Source organism: Centropristis striata, chromosome 12, assembly GCF_030273125.1.
Source record: "Centropristis striata isolate RG_2023a ecotype Rhode Island chromosome 12, C.striata_1.0, whole genome shotgun sequence".
In the NCBI taxonomy this organism is placed as follows: Eukaryota; Metazoa; Chordata; class Actinopteri; order Perciformes; family Serranidae; genus Centropristis; species Centropristis striata.
Window position 1 is genome coordinate 2,041,233 of NC_081528.1, and position 22,542 is coordinate 2,063,774.

Below are 22,542 nucleotides of genomic sequence, written 5' to 3' on the forward strand. Positions count from 1 at the left end.
TGGAACTCTAACCTTTTACACAAGCTAAAACTAAATATGTTGAGTTGTATTAACATGGAACTCTCACCTTTTACACAAGCTAAAACTAAATATGTTGAGTTGTATTAACATGGAACCTTAAGTTTATTATTTGTATTTAGTAGTGTGTACTCAAAATCATTAGCTAAAACTAGCTAATATGACTACTTATTGCTACTTATCATTACAATGACTGTATTTCCTCTAATTTAGTTTTGACTTAGATTTTTTTAAAACTGTATGAAACACTGTTTCAATTAAATTGGATGGAAATAAAACAACACCTCTAAATGCGTCAATGCATTTTATTTTTAAGAAAAATGGCAAAACACAGCCAAACTTGTTATGACCAACTTATCAGGTCAACCTCAACATTTTCAACCTAAAAAGATTGATCTGAAAAAGGTAATTTCAAATAATTGAAATAGTTATGTGTGTGGGTGTTATGCCTGTGTTGTTTGTGTGGGTGTTGTGCCTGTGTTGTTTGTGTGGGTGTTGTGCCTGTGTTGTTTGTGTGGGTGTTGTGCCTGTGTTGAATTTGTCCGTCTGTGTGTTGAATTTGTCCGTCTGTGTGTTGAATTTGTCCGTCTGTGTGTTGAATTTGTCCGTCTGTGTGTGTTGAATTTGTCCGTCTGTGTGTGTTGAATTTGTCCGTCTGTGTGTGTTGAATTTGTCCGTCCGTGTGTTGAATTTGTCCGTCCGTGTGTTGAATTTGTCCGTGTGTGTGTTGAATTTGTCCGTGTGTGTGTTGAATTTGTCCGTGTGTGTGTTGAATTTGTCCATCTGTGTGTTGAATTTGTCCATCTGTGTGTTGAATTTGTCCGTCTGTGTGTTGAATTTGTCCGTCTGTGTTGAATTTGTCCGTCTGTGTGTTGAATTTGTCCGTCTGTGTGTTGAATTTGTCCATGTGTGTTGTATGTGCCTTTGTTGTTTGTGTGTGTTGAATTTGTCTGTGTGGGTGTTGTATGTGCCTGTGTTGTTTGAGTGTGTTGAGTGTGTGGGTGTTGAATGTGTCACAAACTTACAATAAAAAAAAAACCAGAAACCCCCACTCAAATGTGAGAGAAAAACATTTACAAAAAAAAATCAGAAATTTAGGAAAAAAGAAAAAAAAACTTCTGTTTTCAACATGAGCTCTAAAATAAGCTACAAACTCAGTAGTAAGCCATCAAAATCCAAAAGACCCCCACTCAAATATCTAATTCCATCTACATAGACTGATGATGCAACAAGAACAATTATGTCTTGTGTCTTTCTGCTACAATAACAATTTTAATTTTCACACAAGTCACATCCTTCAGCACTCTGTGTGTGTAGGTGTGTCAGTATTGTTTGTGAGTATGTGGGTGTTGTACCTGTGTGTGTTGTGTGCGACTGTGTGTTTGTGTCTGCGTTTTATGTGTGTCTGTTTCTCGGCTTGTTTTACAGAAAATAAAAAGGTTTACCCCACAGGTCAGAAAGTGTTTTTGCTGGTGTGGCAAAAAAAAAAAAAAAAGAAGTAATCAACCGCTTCTTACAGCAGACTTGACATCTGTTTACATTGCAAGCTGATTTTTCAAAGTCTGTAGCTTTGGCTTTAGGTCAGTGTGGCCCAACGAGAGCAATACCTGTTGGATGAACTGAAATGTGAGCTTCATAGTCTTGGGGTAGTTAAGATGGAGTGCATATGTGAGTCCAAACAGAATGCACATTGCTTTGGGCAGATCTTGAATGTTGTCCATCACAACTTGTCCCTCAATGATGATTTTCAGCGAGGTTGGACTGAGATGCTGGGAAGATGTGAGCACAGTACCATCACGATCAATGAGAAGTATCCCAATGTCAAGGTCGTGAAAGGAATCATCACCATCAGAGTCCTTAATAAAGAATAACAGAAGAGCACAATCATTACATTAGATTTCTCATTTGAAAAACAACTTTAATCAATGTAAGAGTGTCTTTAAAATAAAATATAAAATAAATAATGGTGAAAACTATAAGAAAGCAAGAGCTTACTTACAAAACCTGCTTTGAAGAAGTTTGTGGGGTCGTCCCCAAGGATGATAGGAAGCCCTCTGAGCACCTTTGTCCGGATCGCAGTTGGCTCTGTAGTCTTTCAGGAATTAAACACAATAACACAAGTTAGATAGCTAAAATGAAAAACAAATAATGATCTATAAGAAAGCTTAACCATCCAAGCAACGTTTGGATTGAATTACACAACTAATAGAGTAGGACTGTGATATGAGTACATATGGATACACATATAAGTGTATGGACCAACCCTGGTCTGTTGTGAAATCTGTGTCAACAACTGCCCAACATTCCCTCTCTTCGATCCAAATAACTCAAGGAGACGGGGACCGTGCCGATCGATGCTCTCATAGAATTCCTGCTTGAGGTTCTTGCCCACAATCCTGCTGAACTCCATGAACACCTGAAAAATACAGAGAACAAAAAAGAAAAATAAGAACTTGCATCAACTGAACTATATAAGGCAGCTAAGCCATCTGCAAAGTAGTGCTGAAAAACATCCATGAATGTCCTCTATATGATTTGAAATCTGTAGGTCATTACCTCACCTTCTTGTATGGACCTTGAAGAATAAATAGGCAATGGAATATAAGACATGTTTAAACCTGGCCCCCATTTTTGCACATTTGAGTATCTGAATGACTAATAAGTTTTGGATTTGGTACTCCAAATGACTCGCAGCTGCACCAGTCAATGTAAAACCATTAAAAGGTACTTGTTTTTGTCACTGCCAGGCTGCTACTCTGCTCCAGCTGCTGCCTAGTTTGTGTGAGTGTCATTGTGCAAATTTAAAACCCTTTACAAACAGTCACACAATAATACAAACTAACCAGCAGCAGACCAGTAACTTAAGTGTTCTGTGGGATAAAATGATGTTTAGTACCCATTTGTCAATTAGATATTTTAATGTGAACATCACGCCCAAAATTAAAATTTGTTATGTTTTCCTTAAAGAGGACAAGACAAATATACATTTGGACACAATATATAATAGAAAAATAGTTATTAGTTATCTTTTCTTTCTTGAACATACCTGATCTTCAGTGAAAAGGGCAGGCCAGCGTTTCACCATCGTGCTTATGGCAGGTTCCGACTCCACTACCTCTTTTCTTCTCAGTGCAAATGTCTGGTCCATCTTCTGTTTCACAAGGAGTCCATTTGGTGTTCTCTTCTGCATTTCATCAACCAAGTCTTTGCAGGCCCCCTCCAGGGCTGCCTGATCAAATCCATCCGGAAAGTTGGGCAAGTAGTTGATTTCACCTTTCTTTGCCTTCTTGATGCGCTTGTTAGCTGGTTGTCCTTCTGCTGAATGCCTTCCCCGCTTACCTGCATTTACTGCAACATCAAGGCATCCTGATTGCCTACGCTTTGTTCTATAATTAGCCATTTTATGCTTTAGACTATTTTTCCAACCGCAACAGCGAGTGGTTGAGCCTCGCTCCTGGAGACAAGGGTGCTTGCTTATCAGTGCTGCTGCAACACTTTCAAACTGAGCAGCAGTTGGGTATGCTGTGTAGCAATACATGCTCTCTGCCAATCTTTCAAGTATGTCATGTTTTAGTTCTTTTGTTACTTTAAGGTATATACCCTCACTCATAAACAGCAGATCTGCTTGCCTAAGTCTATACTCTACATCAACAGAAAAGTTTGGGATATCAAAAAATTCTGGCCACTTTTTCTGTCGCTCCTGAGGTGAGTGTAAGAGTATCTCTGTTTCTGCTGTACTGGTTGTGTCACTGTGGACTTCATCAGAAGAGACAGGCACAAGCTCAAAGACAGGGATGACTTTGACTGTTGGTTTTTCTGGAAGTTCTTCAGTGTCTGTCAGATTGCATAGTTCATTATTGAAATCCGGATCTTGGTATTGGAGACTGAAGTTAAAATGAAGTCCCAGTGATTCTTTAAGCTTGCTTATCAAATCCTCGACTGTAGAGGGTCTTGTATTTAGGATGACTTTTCTTATGTCCGCCTCTGTTAGAATGACCCTCAAGGTCATCTTCTGGTTTGCAGTCATCTTGGGAATAGAAACGATAATTAGGTCATTAGAAATATATATATCCAAAAGGACAGTCAATTGCTGGGCCATTGCTATGTGCATCACAAAAGATCACCATTTTATGAACCAAGCTATGAGTGCTATCTAAGAAAAACTTGGTAATTCTCAAAAATCACAAGAAAAAAAATTTGTGGACACATTTGTGGGTATTGAATGTGTCACAAAGAGAAAAACGTGGATGTCCCCTGAGATTAAAGTGGTAAATCCATTAAACTTAAATTCACAAGAAACCCCCACACAAATGTGCAAGAAAAACATTTACAAAAAAAAACAACAACTTCTGTGTCCCAAGCTACAAAATGTTCCATTACAGCCTAGATTGATTGCAGAAATCACACTGTGGCTTCTTAACACAGAATATAACGCCGGAGGGTCACTACTAAATTATCACCATATCTGTATCCTGAAAGAGGGAAAACATCATTCAGCTCTTTCAGCTGCACCACACACAGAGAACGGTTACTGTTGTCACTGATGAGTTCGAAAGATCTCAAATGCTCATGGTACCACGCAGTCATCTCATTGCAAACAAACAGGATCTCAGTGTTAAGTGCCACTACCTGTTTGATCTGCCTAAATGAAGGGAGGCCAGAGCATGAACCGACAGAGACTATCATGTCAGCACAATATCTGATTCCATCTACATAGACTGATGATGCAACAAGAACTGATGTAAGCTGAGGAACTCTCTGGCAGAAAACCTGTTGGACATTCTCAGGATAAGATGTGATCGATGCTATAATGACCTTGTCCATTTCAACTGAAGGCTTGAAAAATGAACTTGTGTCCAAGTAGTAAGCCATCATTTTCTGATGCTTAACAGCCAATGTAAGAGCTACATTTTTGAAGTTTTGGGCATTACGAATGACCCGTTTGAAGAATTTGTGTTTTCCCTCAAAGCGCATTGTCCAAACATCTGAAAGGGGACCAAATGCCTTGATCATCTCAGAGTAATGCTCAATGTAGTGATGTTTTGGCCGTAATCGAAAATCTGGGAATGTTGTTTGCAACAAGTCTCTGTGTTCTGTCACTTTGCAGTCAAGGAAATGTACAGACTCTTCAGTGTGTTTTGTAGCTACAGCCAACTCAACAATGTCTTTTAGGAGCAGCAGAATGTTCCAAGCATTGTCTCCTTCAGGGACTTTATGGCCAATGATAAGTGGGAGCAGCCTGAGTAGGGCCCAGTTTTCATGGCCATTGCCACCTATGGTCCCTTTCATAGAGAAGCCCTGGGCAATTGGCTGAGGCTGGTCAGTTTTGTCATGAAAAGCATATTCAAAAGTTTTCATGGCATGGTTAAGTGTTTCTATGGTGAAATATTTCTTAGAAATCATGTCTGAAATACAGAGGGATAACTCGACAGGAACAATGCCTTCCAAAAGGTCATGGAGGATGTCAGGGGGGTACCCACGAACAACATGAAAGTGCTCCAGACCATCAGTCAATACACACGCTCCTTTTACACCATACTGTTTGGCCACAGTTGGATCCTGCTTTACCTCCTGCACCTGCTGGTTGTGTGTGTCTATAGTTCGGGGTTCAAAAGCACCTGAATTTACCTCCTTGGCTTGCATCTCGTTTCTCGTCGCCATACAGAACCTGCAGAATCTGTTCACCGTGAAGCTTTCGAAGAATCCTGCCAGAGAATGAGCAGCCAGGTTATCAGCAGCCACATATAAAACTGTACCTTTAACACATTTTCCTAATTTTTCAACATATACACCATGTTGCTCCAAAGAAGCCAGATCTTGAATGAGAGGGCGGAGAATTTTAGCATAGCCAAATTCTTTTACATCAGAGGCTTTACACAAAACAGCAAGCTGAATGGAGTGAAGTGCGGATCTGTATTTTGATGGTACATTAGCTATCACCCAATACACTGCACTCATTTTGTGTTTCTTTCTAGATGTTCCTAAAGGATTGGACACTTCAAAATCATCTGTATAAAGTCCAACAGCAATTTTGAAGTCCTCCCCTTTAAGGAGGTCATTGTCATTACAATACGAGCCATCTCTGTATGAACTGTACTCATGTTGCACATGCTTTTGGACGGGAAGAGCTTTATCCAAAATGTCTGCCCTATTCAACATCTTCTGTAGCATTGGATGCAAAGGAACATATACAACACTAGATTTTTTTCCTCTTTCAATAATGTACTCCACTGGTTTAACCTCTGTGAAGTTTTTATTCACATATGCTGCTCTCCTTTTTGTTGTTGATAAGGGGCCATCCTTGCCACAGAATTTCATGATCACATTGCTCTTTGCAGCAGCACTGACTAACTCTCCCACAACTGAATCATCTACATCTGTATGTTGTTTCAGAATGTCCTTGACTGCATTATGCAGCAGTGGCTGGGATAGTTCACACATCTGTAACAGCTGTTGGATGACTTCTTGTACTGTACTTTCTGGAATGTGTAGGACCGTTTGCATCTTTAAAAAAAGAGCTGCTAGGTTGTGCTCTAGCTGTTTCTCTAGATCATGAAGATCTTCATTGGTAGAATCCTCACTGTCTTCTGATTCAGGGGTGTCACTTGGAGGCTCATGTTCTTCTTGGGCCATGTCATTAGTTACACTACCAGAGACTATTTCTGGCCTGAACATTCTCCAGTTGTGTGTGCTGTGCTCCTTACTTTTGTGTGCATTAAATGTGGAATACACATTAGTGTGAAAGTTACAGCCATTATATGGACACTGGACTCTGTGATTTACCTTTAAATGTGTACTGCGCAGGTGAGTGAGAAAGACTGCTTCTGTGCAGGGTGCAGAAAAATCACATGACTGACAGTGAAAAGTTACTTGGGCAGTTTCACTCAGTTGTGCACCCTGGGTTTTCTGGTGAATCTTTGCTAAGTGGACCTTAAGTGCATTAATGGAGTTGAATGTGCACACACATTCTTGGTGTAAGCAGGGAAATGGGATAGTTCTACCATAGTTTCCGTGCTTTAACCTATAATGTTTTAAAAGGTAACCCCTTTTCACACACACAAACTCACAATACTTACACTTCCACAGCATCTTTACACAAGGATCTGAAAAAATAGAGAACAAGAAAAATTTTAGCTCAACAGCTCAGCTCAAAAACGTCACTGTTAAATACAATAACGGCGAAAATAGAAGTCATACATAATGCTCGCGGAGAGCCGCGGCTGAGACGTTGCTGTAACGTTCTGCAGCGCGTGGAAATGCTCTCATTGATTAGTGTTACCTGTTTGCAACGGCGACCGCGGCGCTGCCGTTCCGTGGCTGTAACGCGCCGGTGGAAATCAGGCTTAAGGTAATAGAACCGAACCGGGGTCAGTGTTACAGGGAAAACCAGTATGAAACAAGCCTGTGTGTGTGAGAGAGTGAGCGGAAAAAGAGAGTGGCCAAGTAGCGGTCAAGTGTGCACTACATAAACACCTCCATAGCCTGCTACACTCTGATAGCCCTGAGAGCGGTTGAACCTCTTTTCTACGGCGTAAAATGAAATATTTAAAATATATATATTGTGTAAAAATAAACGTAAAATGACAGAAATATAAATGATACAGTCGCTCAAACTTGCCAGTATATGAGCAGTCCTCAGACTGTTAACACGAAGCTAACTTCAACATGGTAGCTGACACTATTTTGAGTGGACATTAGCTAGCGTTAGCCTGCTATAAGCATACACCATGCATGCACACGTTCAAACAGTATCATTCGACAGAAAAAAACGGCGTCATATATAGTTATATGTAAGCAATATTTATTTTACATACTAACCATTCCACTTGGACTAAAGTTGTTTCCTGGTCAGAGTCCGTCTGCCGCCGATGCCTGTGCTCGTCCCGCTAAGTGTAGAGCACCGTTACAAGACGCTGGCCTTGTCACGTGACCAGGCACGTTATGAATTAGACCCCTCCCTTTTCTTATTAAAGTAAACACACCAAGTTATCTCTGCTAAACATGATTAGTGCAAGGAATATTTCAGCTAAATAGTACAAGCAACTAATGTTGTTTAGTAATGATAGCAGGTTTTTACAAAACATAAAAGAATAAGTAATGATCACTTGGAAGTTTAATTAGAAACAAAATCTGGGTTTACAGTGTACCACATTTTGGCCACCTAGCATGCAAACCCAATCGAATTCCACACACTTTAGCATCACTGTATGCACACAGATTTCCTCGCAAAAACGCTCGTCTAAGCGCGGAATAAAAAGTGAAGACGCAATGCCATTTTTGCATTTTTCTTTCTCTTTATCTCTACCTTCCTGTCCTGTTCACCTCTGTCATAGTATTTGTGTGCTTTTATACGTTTTGGACGGGTTGATGGCAAATTGCGTTCTACTATCCTGTGCAATGACAATAATGGCTTCTGATTCTGATTCTGGTTGCTGCAATTTGCATTAAATCCAAATCCACATTGACCTGATGCACAAATCTTGCATTCAATATGGAAAAAAGACGGCTAACTAACTATACGATCACATATAACTTCCTGTTCCCCCAAAGCCTCCATAGTATGAGAATTGTAGGTTACAAACTTGGGGCATAATTATACCAAACTGAATGTCAGACAAAGAGCAGGATAAACAAAATCCATTAATGATCTTATTTTTTCGTATTGAGAATCCTCTAATTTACAATAACTTATTCATGCTCTTTTAATATTCCTCTGTAAATTACTTTGCAGCCTAACTAAAGCCAGCAATTATAAATTATTTGCAAGTGACATTTCAGAAACAGGCTCAGATCTGTGCAGAGAGTTTCCTGTTGTGTCTTGGTCCCAAGAAGTGGAGCACATCCTGTGGTAACTTTCTTCCTATGACACTTTCTTTCTTCCTTACTTTCTTTTTTTCTCACAGTGACAGTTCATCACAGAGTGTTCACATAGTTCTGTCAGCTGCTGAGAGCTGCTAGTGTCAGACAGGCCAGGCCATGTTAGCTGGCTCCTTTCTGTTGCTAACCAGGCCCTGTGGCTCACTTCCAGTGGCTTTGAAACACTGTGCACTTTCCAACTCTAACACTGTTTTCAAGCAGGGTTGATATCCAGCAATCAGCAGCCACAGCTTAAGCCAACATGAGCTGGAGGAAACACCAAAGTAGAGACGACAGCAGCAGGAACCAGTGAAGCTGCAACATTTTCATACAAGCGGAGCTCATTTGTTTGGGGATTTCATGTAGGAATCAAAATGTCTTGATTCTTGTGTGTTTATTCAGCCCATTCTCTTGAATCTGCGTACAAATAACATGACTTTAGACCTTGAAATTACTTCCAATGCATATGCCCAAATAAAAGTGTGTGTGCATATGATACACTGCAAAAAAAGGTGTGTCTGAAAACAAGATAAAAACCATTAATCTGAGGGAAATTATCTTGCTGCATGGACAGATAATTTACCTTGACAAGATTTCTTAAAATAAGATTATTAAATCTAGAAATAAGCATGTTGTACGCTTAAAATAAGAAATTAACAAGATAAATTAAAGCTGCAAGCAGCGATGAACTGGCCCGAGCATCTGTCCATGCAGCAAGATAATTTCTCTCAGATTCAGTGTTTTTATCTTGTTTTTAGACACAGTTTTTGAGATGTAAAACAATACAAATTGTTAGTGCTAAAAATGTGAAAATGGATGAAGATCTTATTTTATGGTGTTCCACAGGGTTCCGTTCTGGGTCCACAACTTTTTTCATTACACTGCAAAAAAGGTGTTTAGTCTAAAAACAAGATAAAAACAGTAAATCTGAGGGAAATGATCTTGCTGCATGGACAGATAATTTACCTTGACAAGATTTCTTAAATTAAGATAATTAAATCTAGAAATAAGCATGTTGAACGCTTATAATAAGAAATTAACTCTTAAAACAAGATAAATTAAAGTGCTAGGGCCAGTTCATTGTTGCTTGCAGCTTTAATTTATCTTGTTTCAAGAGTTAATTTCTTATTTTAAGCTTTCAATATGCTTATTCGGACGAATGAATTGAACTGTGGTTGTGAAAAATAATGTTCTTTGACCTAAACCTAGAGAAGTGGTTTTGGTCTTGCCTTTGCCTTGATTTGTGAGACTGGGTTGGTTTCCTTTTAAACAAACCACTGAACCAAAATTTCTGGACACAGCCAATAGAATTTCAAAGGCAGCACTTCTCTGTTTAGAATTTGAAGACATGGCAGCACCAACTAATTTAATGCACAAGTTTAAATACAAGTAGCTTGAACTCAAGGATGAAAAATAATTAGGACTAGTTTGATAAAGCTCATATCTGATGGAAGTTGTAATTCCAAATTCAAGGTCTGCACTCTGTCAAAATAATGATAAACTTTCACTGAATATGAGCGATGTTATCTATATTCACTGTGAGTCAGCTTTCTGTCTGATTGCAGCAACATAAAAAGAGCAGAAACCTGCAGTGAAATGTGATTTTCTTTAGTATTTTAATGACTTCATTAAGGGGAAATATCACCTTTTGTATTTAAATATTCACACGTCTTACTCCTTCGCCTCAGGACAGTTGAGCTTATGCTTGTAAATGTGAACCAGTCTCCTCTAAAGCCAGAACTAAAGTCTGATTTAACGACGTGACTGGGGTGGTAAAAAGGGGGGCTGCTTTACACTGTCAACAAAGTTGAGGCACTGTGGTTTTTTAATTAAAATATGTATGTATTTATGTATTTTATCTGTCTGTGCACTGTTGTTGCAGCTAAATTATTTTTATATTCCAGTATACATTATCTGAACAGTTTTTAACAGAAAAAAAGTCTTTCTAGTTTGCGATTTCTGTGTCCAGTCACCTCATTGTCAGTTCATCCTGGTTCAAGTTATCAAAGTCATTAGGCGAGTTTCCATTAGGTACTTTTCCGTCTAATGAGCTGCTATGGGTGTGGCTTGGGAGGGAGGATCCGAGGGGGTCTGAATAGTCTAAATATAGAGACAAAGAGTCTCTAGAGGGTCTGAATAGTCTAAATATAGAGACAAAGAGTCTCTAGAGGGTCTGAATAGTCTAAATATAGAGACAAAGAGTCTCTAGAGGGTCTGAATAGTCTAAATATAGAGACAAAGAGTCTCTAGAGGGTCTGAATAGTCTTAATATAGAGACAAAGAGTCTCTAGAGGGTCTGAATAGTCTAAATATAGAGACAAAGAGTCTCTAGAGGGTCTGAATAGTCTAAATATAGAGACAAAATCGCTAAGTTGGCAACACTGCTAGCCATGTCCGTCTGTTGTCACATTCGAACTTGTTGGTTAGCCGCTACAAAAGTACCTGTATGGGAACAGATGCTGAGGGGAACTAACTAGTGGGCGGAGCCAAAACTCTCAGCCGCTTTCCAAAAAGTACTTAGAAAGTACTCAATGGAAACACGCCTATTGCAACGGATGCTCTTTGCCTTTTTTTTGGAGAGAATGGTGAGGTTACCTCTAGGTGAGGTTACCACTAGGCGAGGTTACCACTAGGTGAGGTTACCGCTAGGTGAAGTTACTGCTAGGTGAGGTTACCTCTAGGTGAGGTTACCACTAGGCGAGGTTACCACTAGGTGAGGTTACCGCTAGGTGAGGTTACCTCTAGGTGAAGTTACTGCTAGGCGAGGTTACCTCTAGGTGAGGTTACCACTAGGTGAGGTTACCTCTAGGTGAGGTTACCGCTAGGTGAGGTTACCTCTAGGTGAGGTTACCACTAGGCGAGGTTACCGCTAGGTGAGGTTACCTCTAGGTGAAGTTACTGCTAGGCGAGGTTACCGCTAGGCGAGGCTACCACTAGGCGAGGTTACCTCTAGCTGAGGTTACCGCTAGGTGAGGTTACCTCTAGGTGAGGTTACCGCTAGGTGAGGTTACCGTTAGGTGAGGTTACCGCTAGGTAAGGTTACCACTAGGTGAGGTTACCGCTAGGTGAGGTTACCTCTAGGTGAGGTTACAGCTAGGTGAGGTTACCGCTAGCTGAGGTTACCGCTAGCTGAGGTTACTGCTAGGTGAGGTTACCTGTGTATACTGCAGGAGGGATGTTACACATGTCCTTATTCTCGCGGATTTAACTTTTCTATAGTGATTTTTAGATTTCAATAAATTAATAAACGTTTAATGTAGCCCTTATTTAGATGTTTTTGTCCCACTATTAAATTAAATGCTGACTCATCTATATTTAACACATTAGATTTATTACATCCCTTAAAATCAAAAGGGGTTTGCGACCCCCCGTGGATCTTTGGCGCCCCCCTGGGGGGTCGGGCCCCCCCTGTTGGGAATCACTGAGTTAGAGAAGAACTGGAGAGTATTTACTGAACAGAGGATGGCACTAGAAGCTTTCCCTGATGGGAAGGATGTTTCCGCTCATCTCCAGACTGGTTTTGGCAGCCAGTGATCAACATCCAATCACCTGCCAGGTACTTGTCTTTCTGCAAACGGTTTACAATGACAGCATTCAGACAATCCTGTGTAACAAACCATCTGGAGCATCAGGTTTTGGAAATATGCAGTGACATTGAGATATTGAGAGAAAGTGACTGAGAGTGATAGTTCTGTATTACTGCTACACACTGGAACCACACATTAACAGCCCTATTCTGTCACTCTGCATTACCTCTGCTGCATCTGGATCTGTTAGCAGGATCAGTCGAGACACTCCAGTCGGTGCTTCCACTTCCCAAGTTGGCCGGTAAAAGAGACACTTTACTGCAGCTGTAGTGAACAGAGTCAGGACATGGACTTTTTAATGACTTTCTAACACCTTCCCTCCTGGCCTCTGACTAAAAACTGGCAAAAAATGAGAAATAAATCACTAGAATTAAGCAAATACATGCTTGAAACAAGTCAAATTATCTGCCAGTGCAGTAAGTAAATGTTTCTTTGTAAGAATGAATTAAGTAAGTAAAAATGTCTAGACACTGGAAAAACAATGATGTCTTAAAATAAGTCAAAAAATAATTATTTCGAGCAATTATGGCTTGAAAAGCCCGACTGTAGTAACATTAAAATAAGCCAGAAATACTTTAAATGAGCACGTTTTAAAAAAATATATAATTTAAACTACCTGCAACTAAAACTCTCAACTGGAACCAATATTTTAGGTAAAAACTCACCATATAGAATAGAATAGAATAGAATAGAATAGACAAGATTGGAATAGAATAGAATAGAATAGAAAAGATTGGAATGGAATTGAATAGAATAGAAAAGATTGGAATAGAATAGAATAGAATAGAAAAGATTGGAATAGAATAGAAAAGATTGGAATGGAATTGAATAGTAATAATAATTTTGTGTCTTTTTTAGTAATTCTGTGTATTTTTTGGTCCTTTTGTGTCTTTTTTGGCCATTTTATGTCTTTATTAAATAATTGTGTGTCTTTTTGGTCATTTTGTTTCTGCCTCCAGCGGCCCCCAGGTAATTAGAGTTTGAGAGCCCTGCTGTAATGTGAAGTTACACCACATAAACACGCCAATATGGCCGAACTGAACACATTTAGCCCCTTTCATCTTTGCATCATATTGTCCAACCCAGAGCTCAATTGTCCAACCCAGAGCTGGAGGGGACAAAGCCAAATGTAGGTCAAAGAACAGATTTGCATTAAGCCCTTTCCATATGTATGCTGATGATTTAAGGCTGCAGAAATTCACTTAGAGAGCAAAGGCTAATCGTGCTCCAAGAAATTGGTTACATATTAAAGTGACACTGTGTCGGAAATTGAAAGCAGAAAGCAGAAAGTTCAGATAAATCAAGGGAGCGAGACAAGTGGAGCAATATCTGCCTGTGTGTGTGTGTGTGTGTGTGTGTGTGTGTGTGTGTGTGTGTGTGTGTGTGTGTGTATGTGAACGTGTATGTGAACGTGTATGTGTGTGTGTGTGTGTGTATGTTTGTATGTGTGTGTGTGTGTGTGTGTGTGTGAACGTGTGTGTGTGTGTGTGTGTGTGTGTGTGTATGTATGTGTGTGTGTGTGTGTGTGTGTGTGTGTGTGTGAACGTGTATGCGTGTGTGTGTGTATGTTTGTATGTGTGTGTGTGTGTGTGTGTGTGTGTATGTGAACGTGTATGTGTGTGTGTGTGTGTGTGTGTGTGTGTGTATGTATGTGTGTGTGTGTGTGTGTGTATGTGAATGTTTGTATACGTGTGTGTATGTGAACGTGTATGTATGTGTGTGTGTGTGTGTGTGTGTGTGAACGTGTATATATGTATGTGTGTGTGTGTGTGTGTATATATATATATATATATATATAAATATAAAAGTACTGGGATGATGGAGGTTAAACTTGTCCATCAGTTTTACCTGAAGGACTATTCAACTTTGAGTCCAATAACAGAAGGTCCAGTGTTTAGCAGTAACTGTTTGGCAGTTTTCATCTCAGCTGTTCTGTGTTTTTAACCCTCTGAACTCCGCCCACGCCGCCCCGCAGACGGGATTTAAATGTATATTTTGTTTACCATTTATCATAGAAAGAAACTGTACAAACATGCACTATTGTCAAAATGTGAACTTTCTGACAATCCTTTAATGGATCATAGGTTACATAAGTTTCTGTTAGAAAAAGTCTCCAAAACTAAGCTAAAAAATTTTAATGTTTCTGCGGAAATCACTTTATTCTCATTTAATACAAAAATTAAAGTGTCTGCACTAACCAGATCCTGTTAAAAATATTAAATTCTGCTCCTCAGAGACACTGTGAAGACATGATTGATTCTGATGAGAATCTGTTTACACAGAGCCGAGAGGAGAGGACAGGAGAGGCTGTTTACACAGAGCAGAGAGGAGAGGACAGGAGAGGCTGGAAACATGACAATACTGAGAAATTATGTACAATATGTGGAGATAACTCTGCGTTTTTGTAATTTTTAGGTATTTTTTTGAAAATATTGTATCTGTTTTTGGTCATTTCTGGAAATTTTGTGTCTTTTTTGCAAGTTTTGGGACATTTTGTGTCTTTTTTGCACGTTTTGGGACATTTCGGGTCTTTTTTTGGTAATTTTACGTCTTGTTTTGATAATTGTGTCAGTCATGTGACAAATATTCACTGAAAATCTGTTTACACAGAGCAGAGAGGAGAGGACAGGAGAGGAAAGGCTGTTTACACAGATCAGAGAGGAGAGGACAGGAAAGGTTGTAAAAATGCAAATAGTTCAATTCTATTTTATTCCAATTCAAATATATATATATGTATGTATATATATATATATATATATATATATATATATATATATATATATATATATATATATATATATATATATATACATATACATAAATGCATGGTGGGTTGGTCATTTATTTTATTTTAAACTGTGTCCCAATTTCTGAACAGTGTTCAGGCTATGTTGATATGTGTTAATATAGTTAATATAGATTAAATGTATTTTTATGTGAACTATAAGTCATTTTTGTGATCACCTGATGGATTTAAGTCCAATATTACAATATGAGCAGCTCCTGAGAGAAATCTGTGTCTCTTCAGCTGCTAAATGTTCCACCATGCTGACCAGCTGTGTGTGTTCAAAGCTTTTATCAGAGCGTTTCTCTGTGAGAGAACCAAACAGAGAAGCTGCAGGACATGAAACTAAACCAGTGAGCTGAAGCTCTAACCCCGTGTAGACCTGAGGGGAATGTCAGAACTGGTGATAATTCTTGGTGGATTTATCATTAGTGCTCCTGTCACATTACATGTTGTCATTTCATCTATTGGAGATATACAAATATGAATAGAGCGATCTAAAAAAAGCTGTTACGTCTCCCTTTTTCAGAAATCTTCCTGCGTTTTTAATATGGGAGCCAATGAGGCTGTTGGTGGTGTTGGTGGATCATCTGTGCGTCCTACGCCCAAACTATAACTCTGACAGCTTTACCAGAGGATTGTGAGGGAGAAGACTAATTTTCCTACGTTTCTATGTATAAATTATTTCTGTAGAGTGGAATTTGCGGCCTGGAGCGCAGTTTTCAAATTTATTTTTTGACAGTTTCTTCTCTCCCTCTACACTCTGGCGATGATGTCACACACTGTGACACGAACATTCCGTGCAATACACACCCATTATAATCTCAGAATTTCTCCAAAAATGATCATGGTCATTGAACAGGGATTGATAAAAAACTATATGACCTATCGAAACGTGGATTAATACACCGATACACAAGACTTGTGTCTACTGTTTAAAGTTTAAATGGAGTCTCTAGGTGAAATTATGCCCGAGAAGTAGACGTTTAAAAATATCCAATTAATGTTCTTTTTCGCTCATTTTTTGTCAGCCGTCCCATTCATTTCAATGCAAAATTTTGGGCAGTTTTTCGCGACTTATGTCGCAACAAATTCATATTCAGTAGAGAAAAGTAATAGCACACTGATCCCGATCAAACCGCACGTTTTGATATATAATTAGTCCTGCAACTCTTAAAGTTGTAGGACTAGTAGCGGGACGAAATTGCGTCTGGAGGAGGAAGAAGAAGAAATCCACAGTATAACAGTAGTGCAGCACTGGTCCCTACAGATATTGCTGTAGGGACCAGTGCTGGGGATATTGCCCCGAGGCCCTAATAATCATTTTTGCATACAGAATAAAAAATTGTGTAACTGTGTTAATGCAGCTGGTGTTGATGGCACCACTTCAGTGGACGCCTGGTTTTTTATAGAGTAGCTCACACACTGCCTCTAAGCTCTTATTTTTCAGCAGTGAATAGTCTCTTAGTCTGTAAGGACATCTACCTGATATTTGTCAGTCAGCTTTAACAAACCTGTCTGCAGAGTGAATACCACCATAACAAAGCTCTAGTTCTTATACAGACATTGAAATGTGGCATTGGCTGCAAACCCATGCCCTGCAGAATCCTCCCAGACTCATCCAGGGGAAACTCAACTATTACTGAACACAGAGCAGATATTTGACTCATTTTCATCACAACACTGGTTTTAATGCCACCAGCACAAGGACTGTCCCTGAATTTGGCTCTTTTTTACCCCTCATTTAAGCTGTGCATGTAGAGTTGGCAGCTTTAGAAACACAGAGAGATAAAAAGGATGAAAGAAAGGAAGAACACACATCCTCCAACACTGAAACCTTCCTGTTATTCAGCCCAGAGGAACAACAGGAAGGGACTCAACTTCTTGTCAACAGTGAAGGTGAACCAGTAGGAAATATCTCAAAGAGTTTGAGAAGGACCAAGCAAATCTTTCTAATTTCCATAACTTTGTGTATAACTCTGATAATGCTGACTGTGACAGGCCTTGAGCCTATGACTGTATTTTTTTGTCATTTTGTGTCATTTTTGGTCATTTTTTCAGTTATTTCTGGTCATTTTGTTTCTTTTTTTGGTCATTTTGTGTCTTTTTTGGGTCATTTTGTGTCTTTTTTTTACATAATTTTGTGTCTTTTTTGGTAATCATCTTTCTTTTTTTGGTCATTTTGTTTCTTTTTTAAGTAATTTAGTTTTTTTCTGTCATTTTGTGTCTTTTCTTGGGTAATTTTGTGTCTTTTTTAACATCTACAGTGATGGAAACATTCTTGACAATAACCAAAATCATTATCATGAAAACACATGTAGCTTTCAAAATAAGAGCACATGGATGTGTTAGTAGAATCCACCACAGAATGTGCAAAAAGACGCAAAAATGCAACGCCTTAAATAAAACATACAAGAACCCTTATTATCCTTTACAATAATTCATAAAAAATGTGCTAGAGGCACCACATTTAAGCTTTTAGGGCAACATTTTTTTCCCAGTCTCTGGATTCTTTGGCTAAGAGTTTGAGAAGGACCAAGCAAATCTTTTTATTTCCATAACTTCCTGTATAACTCTGATAATGCTGACTCCAGAGACCCTCCCAGACAGAGAGATCTGCTCTCTTCTACAGTAAAATCAATAACAGCTACTTTTGTTGTTGTCATTATATTTGTCCAAACAAATGTACCTTTAGTTGTACCAGGCATGCAAATGAACGAGAAATTGAAGAAAACAAGACTGGTCTTAAATTTTTTTTTTCCATGACTGTATTTTTGGTCATTTTGTGTCATTTTTGGTCATTTTTTCCGATATTTCTGGTCATTTTTTCAGTTATTTCTGGTCATTTTGTGTCTTTTTTTTTGGTCATTTTGTGTCTTTTTTTTGTCATTTTTACATCTACAGTGATGGAAACATTTTTGACAATAACCAAAATCATTATCATGAAAACACGTGTAGCTTTCAAAATAAGAGCATGTGGATGTGTTAGACTTGAGCCTAACATGAAGCTCCAGAGACCCTCCCAGACACATATTTCTCCAAACAAATGTACCTTTAGTTGTACCAGGCATTAAAATGAACAAGAAATTGAAGAAAACAAGACTGGTCTAAAAAAAAATCCCATGACTGCATTTTTGGTCATTTTGTGTAATTTTTGGTAATTTTTTCAGATATTTCTGATCATTTTTTGAGTTAATTCTGGTAATTTTGTGTCTTTTTTTGGTCATTTTTACATCTACAGTGATAGAAACATTCTTGACAATAACCAAAATCATTATCATGACAGCACATGTATCTTTCAAAATAAGAGCACATGGATGTGTTAGCAGAATCCACCACAGAATATCCTTTATAATAATTCATAAAAAAATGTGCGAGAGGCACCAAATTTAAGCTTTTAGGGCAACATTTTTTCCCCCAGTCTCCGGATTCTTTGGCTAAGAGTTTGAGAAGGACCAAGCAAATCTTTTTATTTCCATAACTTTCTGTATAACTGTGATAATGCTGACTGTGGTGACAGGCCTTGAGCCGAACATGAAACTCCAGAGACCCTCCCAGACAGAGAGATCTGCTCTCTTCTACAGTAAAATCAATATTTCAAACGGGCCACAGGACACTTAGAGAAGTTTGAGCGCCGTATGAAAGCAGAGAGCTGCTAACCTTTACACAGTCCCTCATCACACTGTCGCTTTGTCTGTGTGAAATTTTGTCTTTACTTACTGTCCTGACAGGTTGATACCCCTTCTTCCATCTGTCTCTCCACTGTGTGGCACTTCTATTAGAGGTGGCAGCCACATTACCATTCAGTGAGGCAGTATGGGGAGCTGAGGCCAGGGAGGGGGGAGACACTTCAAAGCCCTCATTCAGCAGCTCAGATCTGCAGACAGTTTAGTTGAGGCCACGGAGGAGCCTGGGGAACATATCAAAGGCAAATAAAATAAAAAAAAATCACACTTTAAAAGAATCACATACAGGAGCGATGGGACAGAACAGACAAAGTCATTGAGAAATACTGCAGGAGACACAGACAAGAAGAACAGGGAAATAAATAATTGGTTTGCTAAAAGAGTGATGAAAAGATTGAAGCTAAAGCCAGACATAAATGAACCAGACACCAGTGATGTTGTGACGACCAGTGGCATTATGGGAAGGAGACTCAGCTGCATGACACTAGTTCTTGTATTTGTAATGGGTGAGACACACAGGAAGTCACTCTGATGATCTGTCCAACAAATACAGCAAGTCAGAGACAAACATGGGCAGTAAAACAGAGGATTATTGTTCCGTTAGTTGGATTATTTACATTGCAGCACATAGAGAGTCTGGTGGCTAATGGTGCGTTCAAGGACTATACGAATGTGAGAATTTTTGACGTTGTTCTGAGCTCAAAGTTCCGGCTTTCAGTGTTAAAATAACACACCATAAGGTGTTACGGTAATAACGTGTTAGACCCGCCTTCAAAATAAAAGCAAAGCTGTATTTTTGGTCATTTTGTGTTTTTTGGGTCATTTTTAAAGTTATTTTTGGTCATTTTGTGGGTTTTTTTTTGTCATTTTTACAGTTATTTTTGGTCATTTTGTGGTTTTTTGGTCATTTTCACAGTTATTTTTGGTCATTTTGTGTTTTTTTTTTGGTCATTTTGTGTACTTTTGGTCATTTTTACAGTTATTTTTGGTCATTTTGTGTGTTTTATTGGTCATTTTTACAGTTATTTTTGGTCATTTTGTGTACTTTTTGTTCATTTTTTACAGTTATTTTTGTTCATTTTTACAGTTATTTTTGGTCATTTTTACAATTATTTTTGGTCATTTTTACAATTATTTTTGGTCATTTTTGTTCATTTTTTACAGTTATTTTTGGTCATTTTGTGGGTTTTTTTGGCCATTTTTACAGTTATTTTTGGTCATTTTGTGTTTTTTTGATAATTTTTACAGTTATTTTTGGTCATTTTGTGTCCTTTTTGGTCATTTTGTGTCCTTTTTGGTCATTTTTGCAGTTATTTTTGGTCATTTTGGGTTTTTTTGGGTCATTTTTGCAGTTAATTTTGGTTATTTTGTGTTTTTTTGGTAATTTTTACAGTTATTTTTGGTCATTTTTGCAGTTATTTTTGCAGTTATCTTTGGTCATTTTGTGTTTTTTTGGGTCATTTTTGCAGTTATTTTTGGTAATTTTGTGTTTTTTTGGTCATTTTTACAGTTATTTTTGGTCATTTTGTGTTTTTTTTGGTCATTTTTAGTTATGTTTGGTCATTTTGTGTCTTTTTTAGTCATTTTCACATCCACAGTGATGGAAACATTCTTGATAATAACCAAAATCATTATCAAGAAAACCATGGAAAATGTCTAGATATCATGTCTTAAATTAAACTCTTATCAGCTATTTTTGTTGTTTTCATTATATTTGTCCAAACAAATGGACCTTTAATTGTACCAGACATTAAAATGAACAAGAAACTGAAGAAAACAAGGCTGGTTTAAAAAAATGTTCAATTTTTTTTGTCATTTCATTTTTGGTCATTTTTACAGTTATTTTTTTGTCTTTTTTTTGTCATTTTTTGTCATTTTTGGTCATGTTTACATCTACATTCATGGAAACATTCTTGACAAAAATGAAAATCATTATCATGAAAACACATGTAGCTTTCAACATAAGAGCACTTGGGTGTGTTAGCAGAATCCACCACAGAATTTGCAAAAAGAATGTCAAAATAAGACGCCTTATATGATACATACAAGAACCCTTATTTTCGTTTACAATAATTCATAAAAAAATATGCAATCATTAAGATGGAATAGTGGCATTAAACTCAAGGCTTTTAGGAAATGGATTCATGTCCTTGTCCTGATCTATGTCTTGTCATAATTCTACCATAGGGGTATACGGAAAGCTCCTTGGAATTCTTGACTGGAAGTTTTTGTTATTAAGTATATATTCATGGGCAACAAGGCACTTTTACCCTTTTAAAATCACTTTTACAATGCAATAAAGTGAGCTAAGTTCAACCTGTGTCGGTGTTTTATGTGATGCAAACCGTGAGTTTACAAATGAAACTGTATTTTCTTCAGGATGAAGGAACATTGTGGGTACCTACTCCAAATTATCCAATTACTCCTGCACTTACTTCTGAGTCCACTCAGAAAGACAAATGAGAAGCTGCCCTCATTATAATGAAGTCCTTGAAACTCTGCAGGCCTTCACAATGGATGATGTCTCAGACAGACTTCAGACTGCACACGGTTATTTTTAAACATCTTTTTACAATATGGCTTTCCATTTGGCCCCCAACCTGCTGAACCCTCTGGGGTCTCAGCCTATTTTGGCTTCATTTTGTGTCATTTTTGGTCATTTTTACAGTTATTTTTGGTCTTTTTTTGTCATTTTGTGTCATTTTTGGTCATTTTTACAGTTATTTTGGGTCATTTCGTGTCATTTTATTAATTTTTACAGTTATTTTTGGTCTTTTTTTTTTTCATTTCGTGTCATTTTGGTCATTTTTACAGTTATTTTTGGTCTTTTTTTGTCATTTTGTGTCATTTTTGGTCATTTTTACAGTTATTTTGTGTCATTTCGTGTCATTTTGGTCATTTTTACAGTTATTTTGGGTCATTTTGTGTCATTTTTACAGTTATTGTGGGTCATTTCGTGTCTTTTTTTCATTTTTACAGTTATTTTTGGTCTTTTTTTGTCATTTTGTGTCATTTTTGGTCATTTTTACAGTTATTTTGTGTCATTTCGTGTCATTTTGGTCATTTTTACAGTTATTTTGGGTCATTTTGTGTCATTTTTACAGTTATTGTGGGTCATTTCGTGTCATTTTGGTCATTTTTACAGTTATTTTTGGTCTTTTTTTGTCATTTTGTGTCATTTTTGGTCATTTTTACAGTTATTGTGGGTCATTTCGTGTCATTTTGGTCATTTTTACAGTTATTTTTTGGTCTTTTTTTGATGAATAATGCAAAAGTTAAAGGAGCTGACGGTATTGCATTTCACTGGAGTTGTGCCAGTTTTATGTGACTAATGAAATTGATTGATTGATTCATGCATTGATATTTGAAAGACATGGCGTGTCCCAGGTCAAGGGATGAAAAGCCACAAATGTCTGTTAGACTGTTAGAATATGGTCACAGTGGAGGGTTTTATTTACATCTCCTGAGATTTACCTCCTAATGTGGTCTGACTGATGAAATGGTTGGTGTAAATGAGATATTTACATAAGACTAATGGTGCAGAAAGAAACAGATCCAACAAGTAATATGAAAATTCTTTGACCCCTGCAATAAAGGCAGCATCAACATG

The 22,542-nt window shown here is 38.0% G+C and overlaps 1 protein-coding gene across 3 annotated transcripts; it reads right to left on the bottom strand.

Annotated features, from left to right (window-relative positions):
* Positions 1–525: 525 nt before the first annotated feature.
* Positions 526–7,773, bottom strand: LOC131981315 (sterile alpha motif domain-containing protein 3-like). 3 transcript variants are annotated; one of them, XM_059345554.1, is made up of 6 exons: positions 7,095–7,773; positions 5,647–5,723; positions 3,065–4,045; positions 2,282–2,434; positions 2,018–2,110; positions 526–1,874 (listed from the first exon to the last, which is right to left on the bottom strand). In XM_059345554.1, exons 2-6 carry the CDS (start codon positions 5,677–5,679, stop codon positions 1,554–1,556), a joined length of 1,581 nt encoding a protein of 526 aa, XP_059201537.1. In that variant the 5' UTR covers positions 5,680–5,723; positions 7,095–7,773; the 3' UTR covers positions 526–1,553. The 3 variants fall into 3 exon arrangements, with proteins under 3 accessions (XP_059201537.1, XP_059201536.1, XP_059201535.1); XM_059345553.1 differs by lacking the exon at positions 7,095–7,773 and having other exon boundaries at positions 5,647–5,829; XM_059345552.1 differs by lacking the exons at positions 5,647–5,723; positions 7,095–7,773 and having other exon boundaries at positions 3,065–4,198.
* Between the last annotated feature and the right edge of the window lie 14,769 nt (positions 7,774–22,542).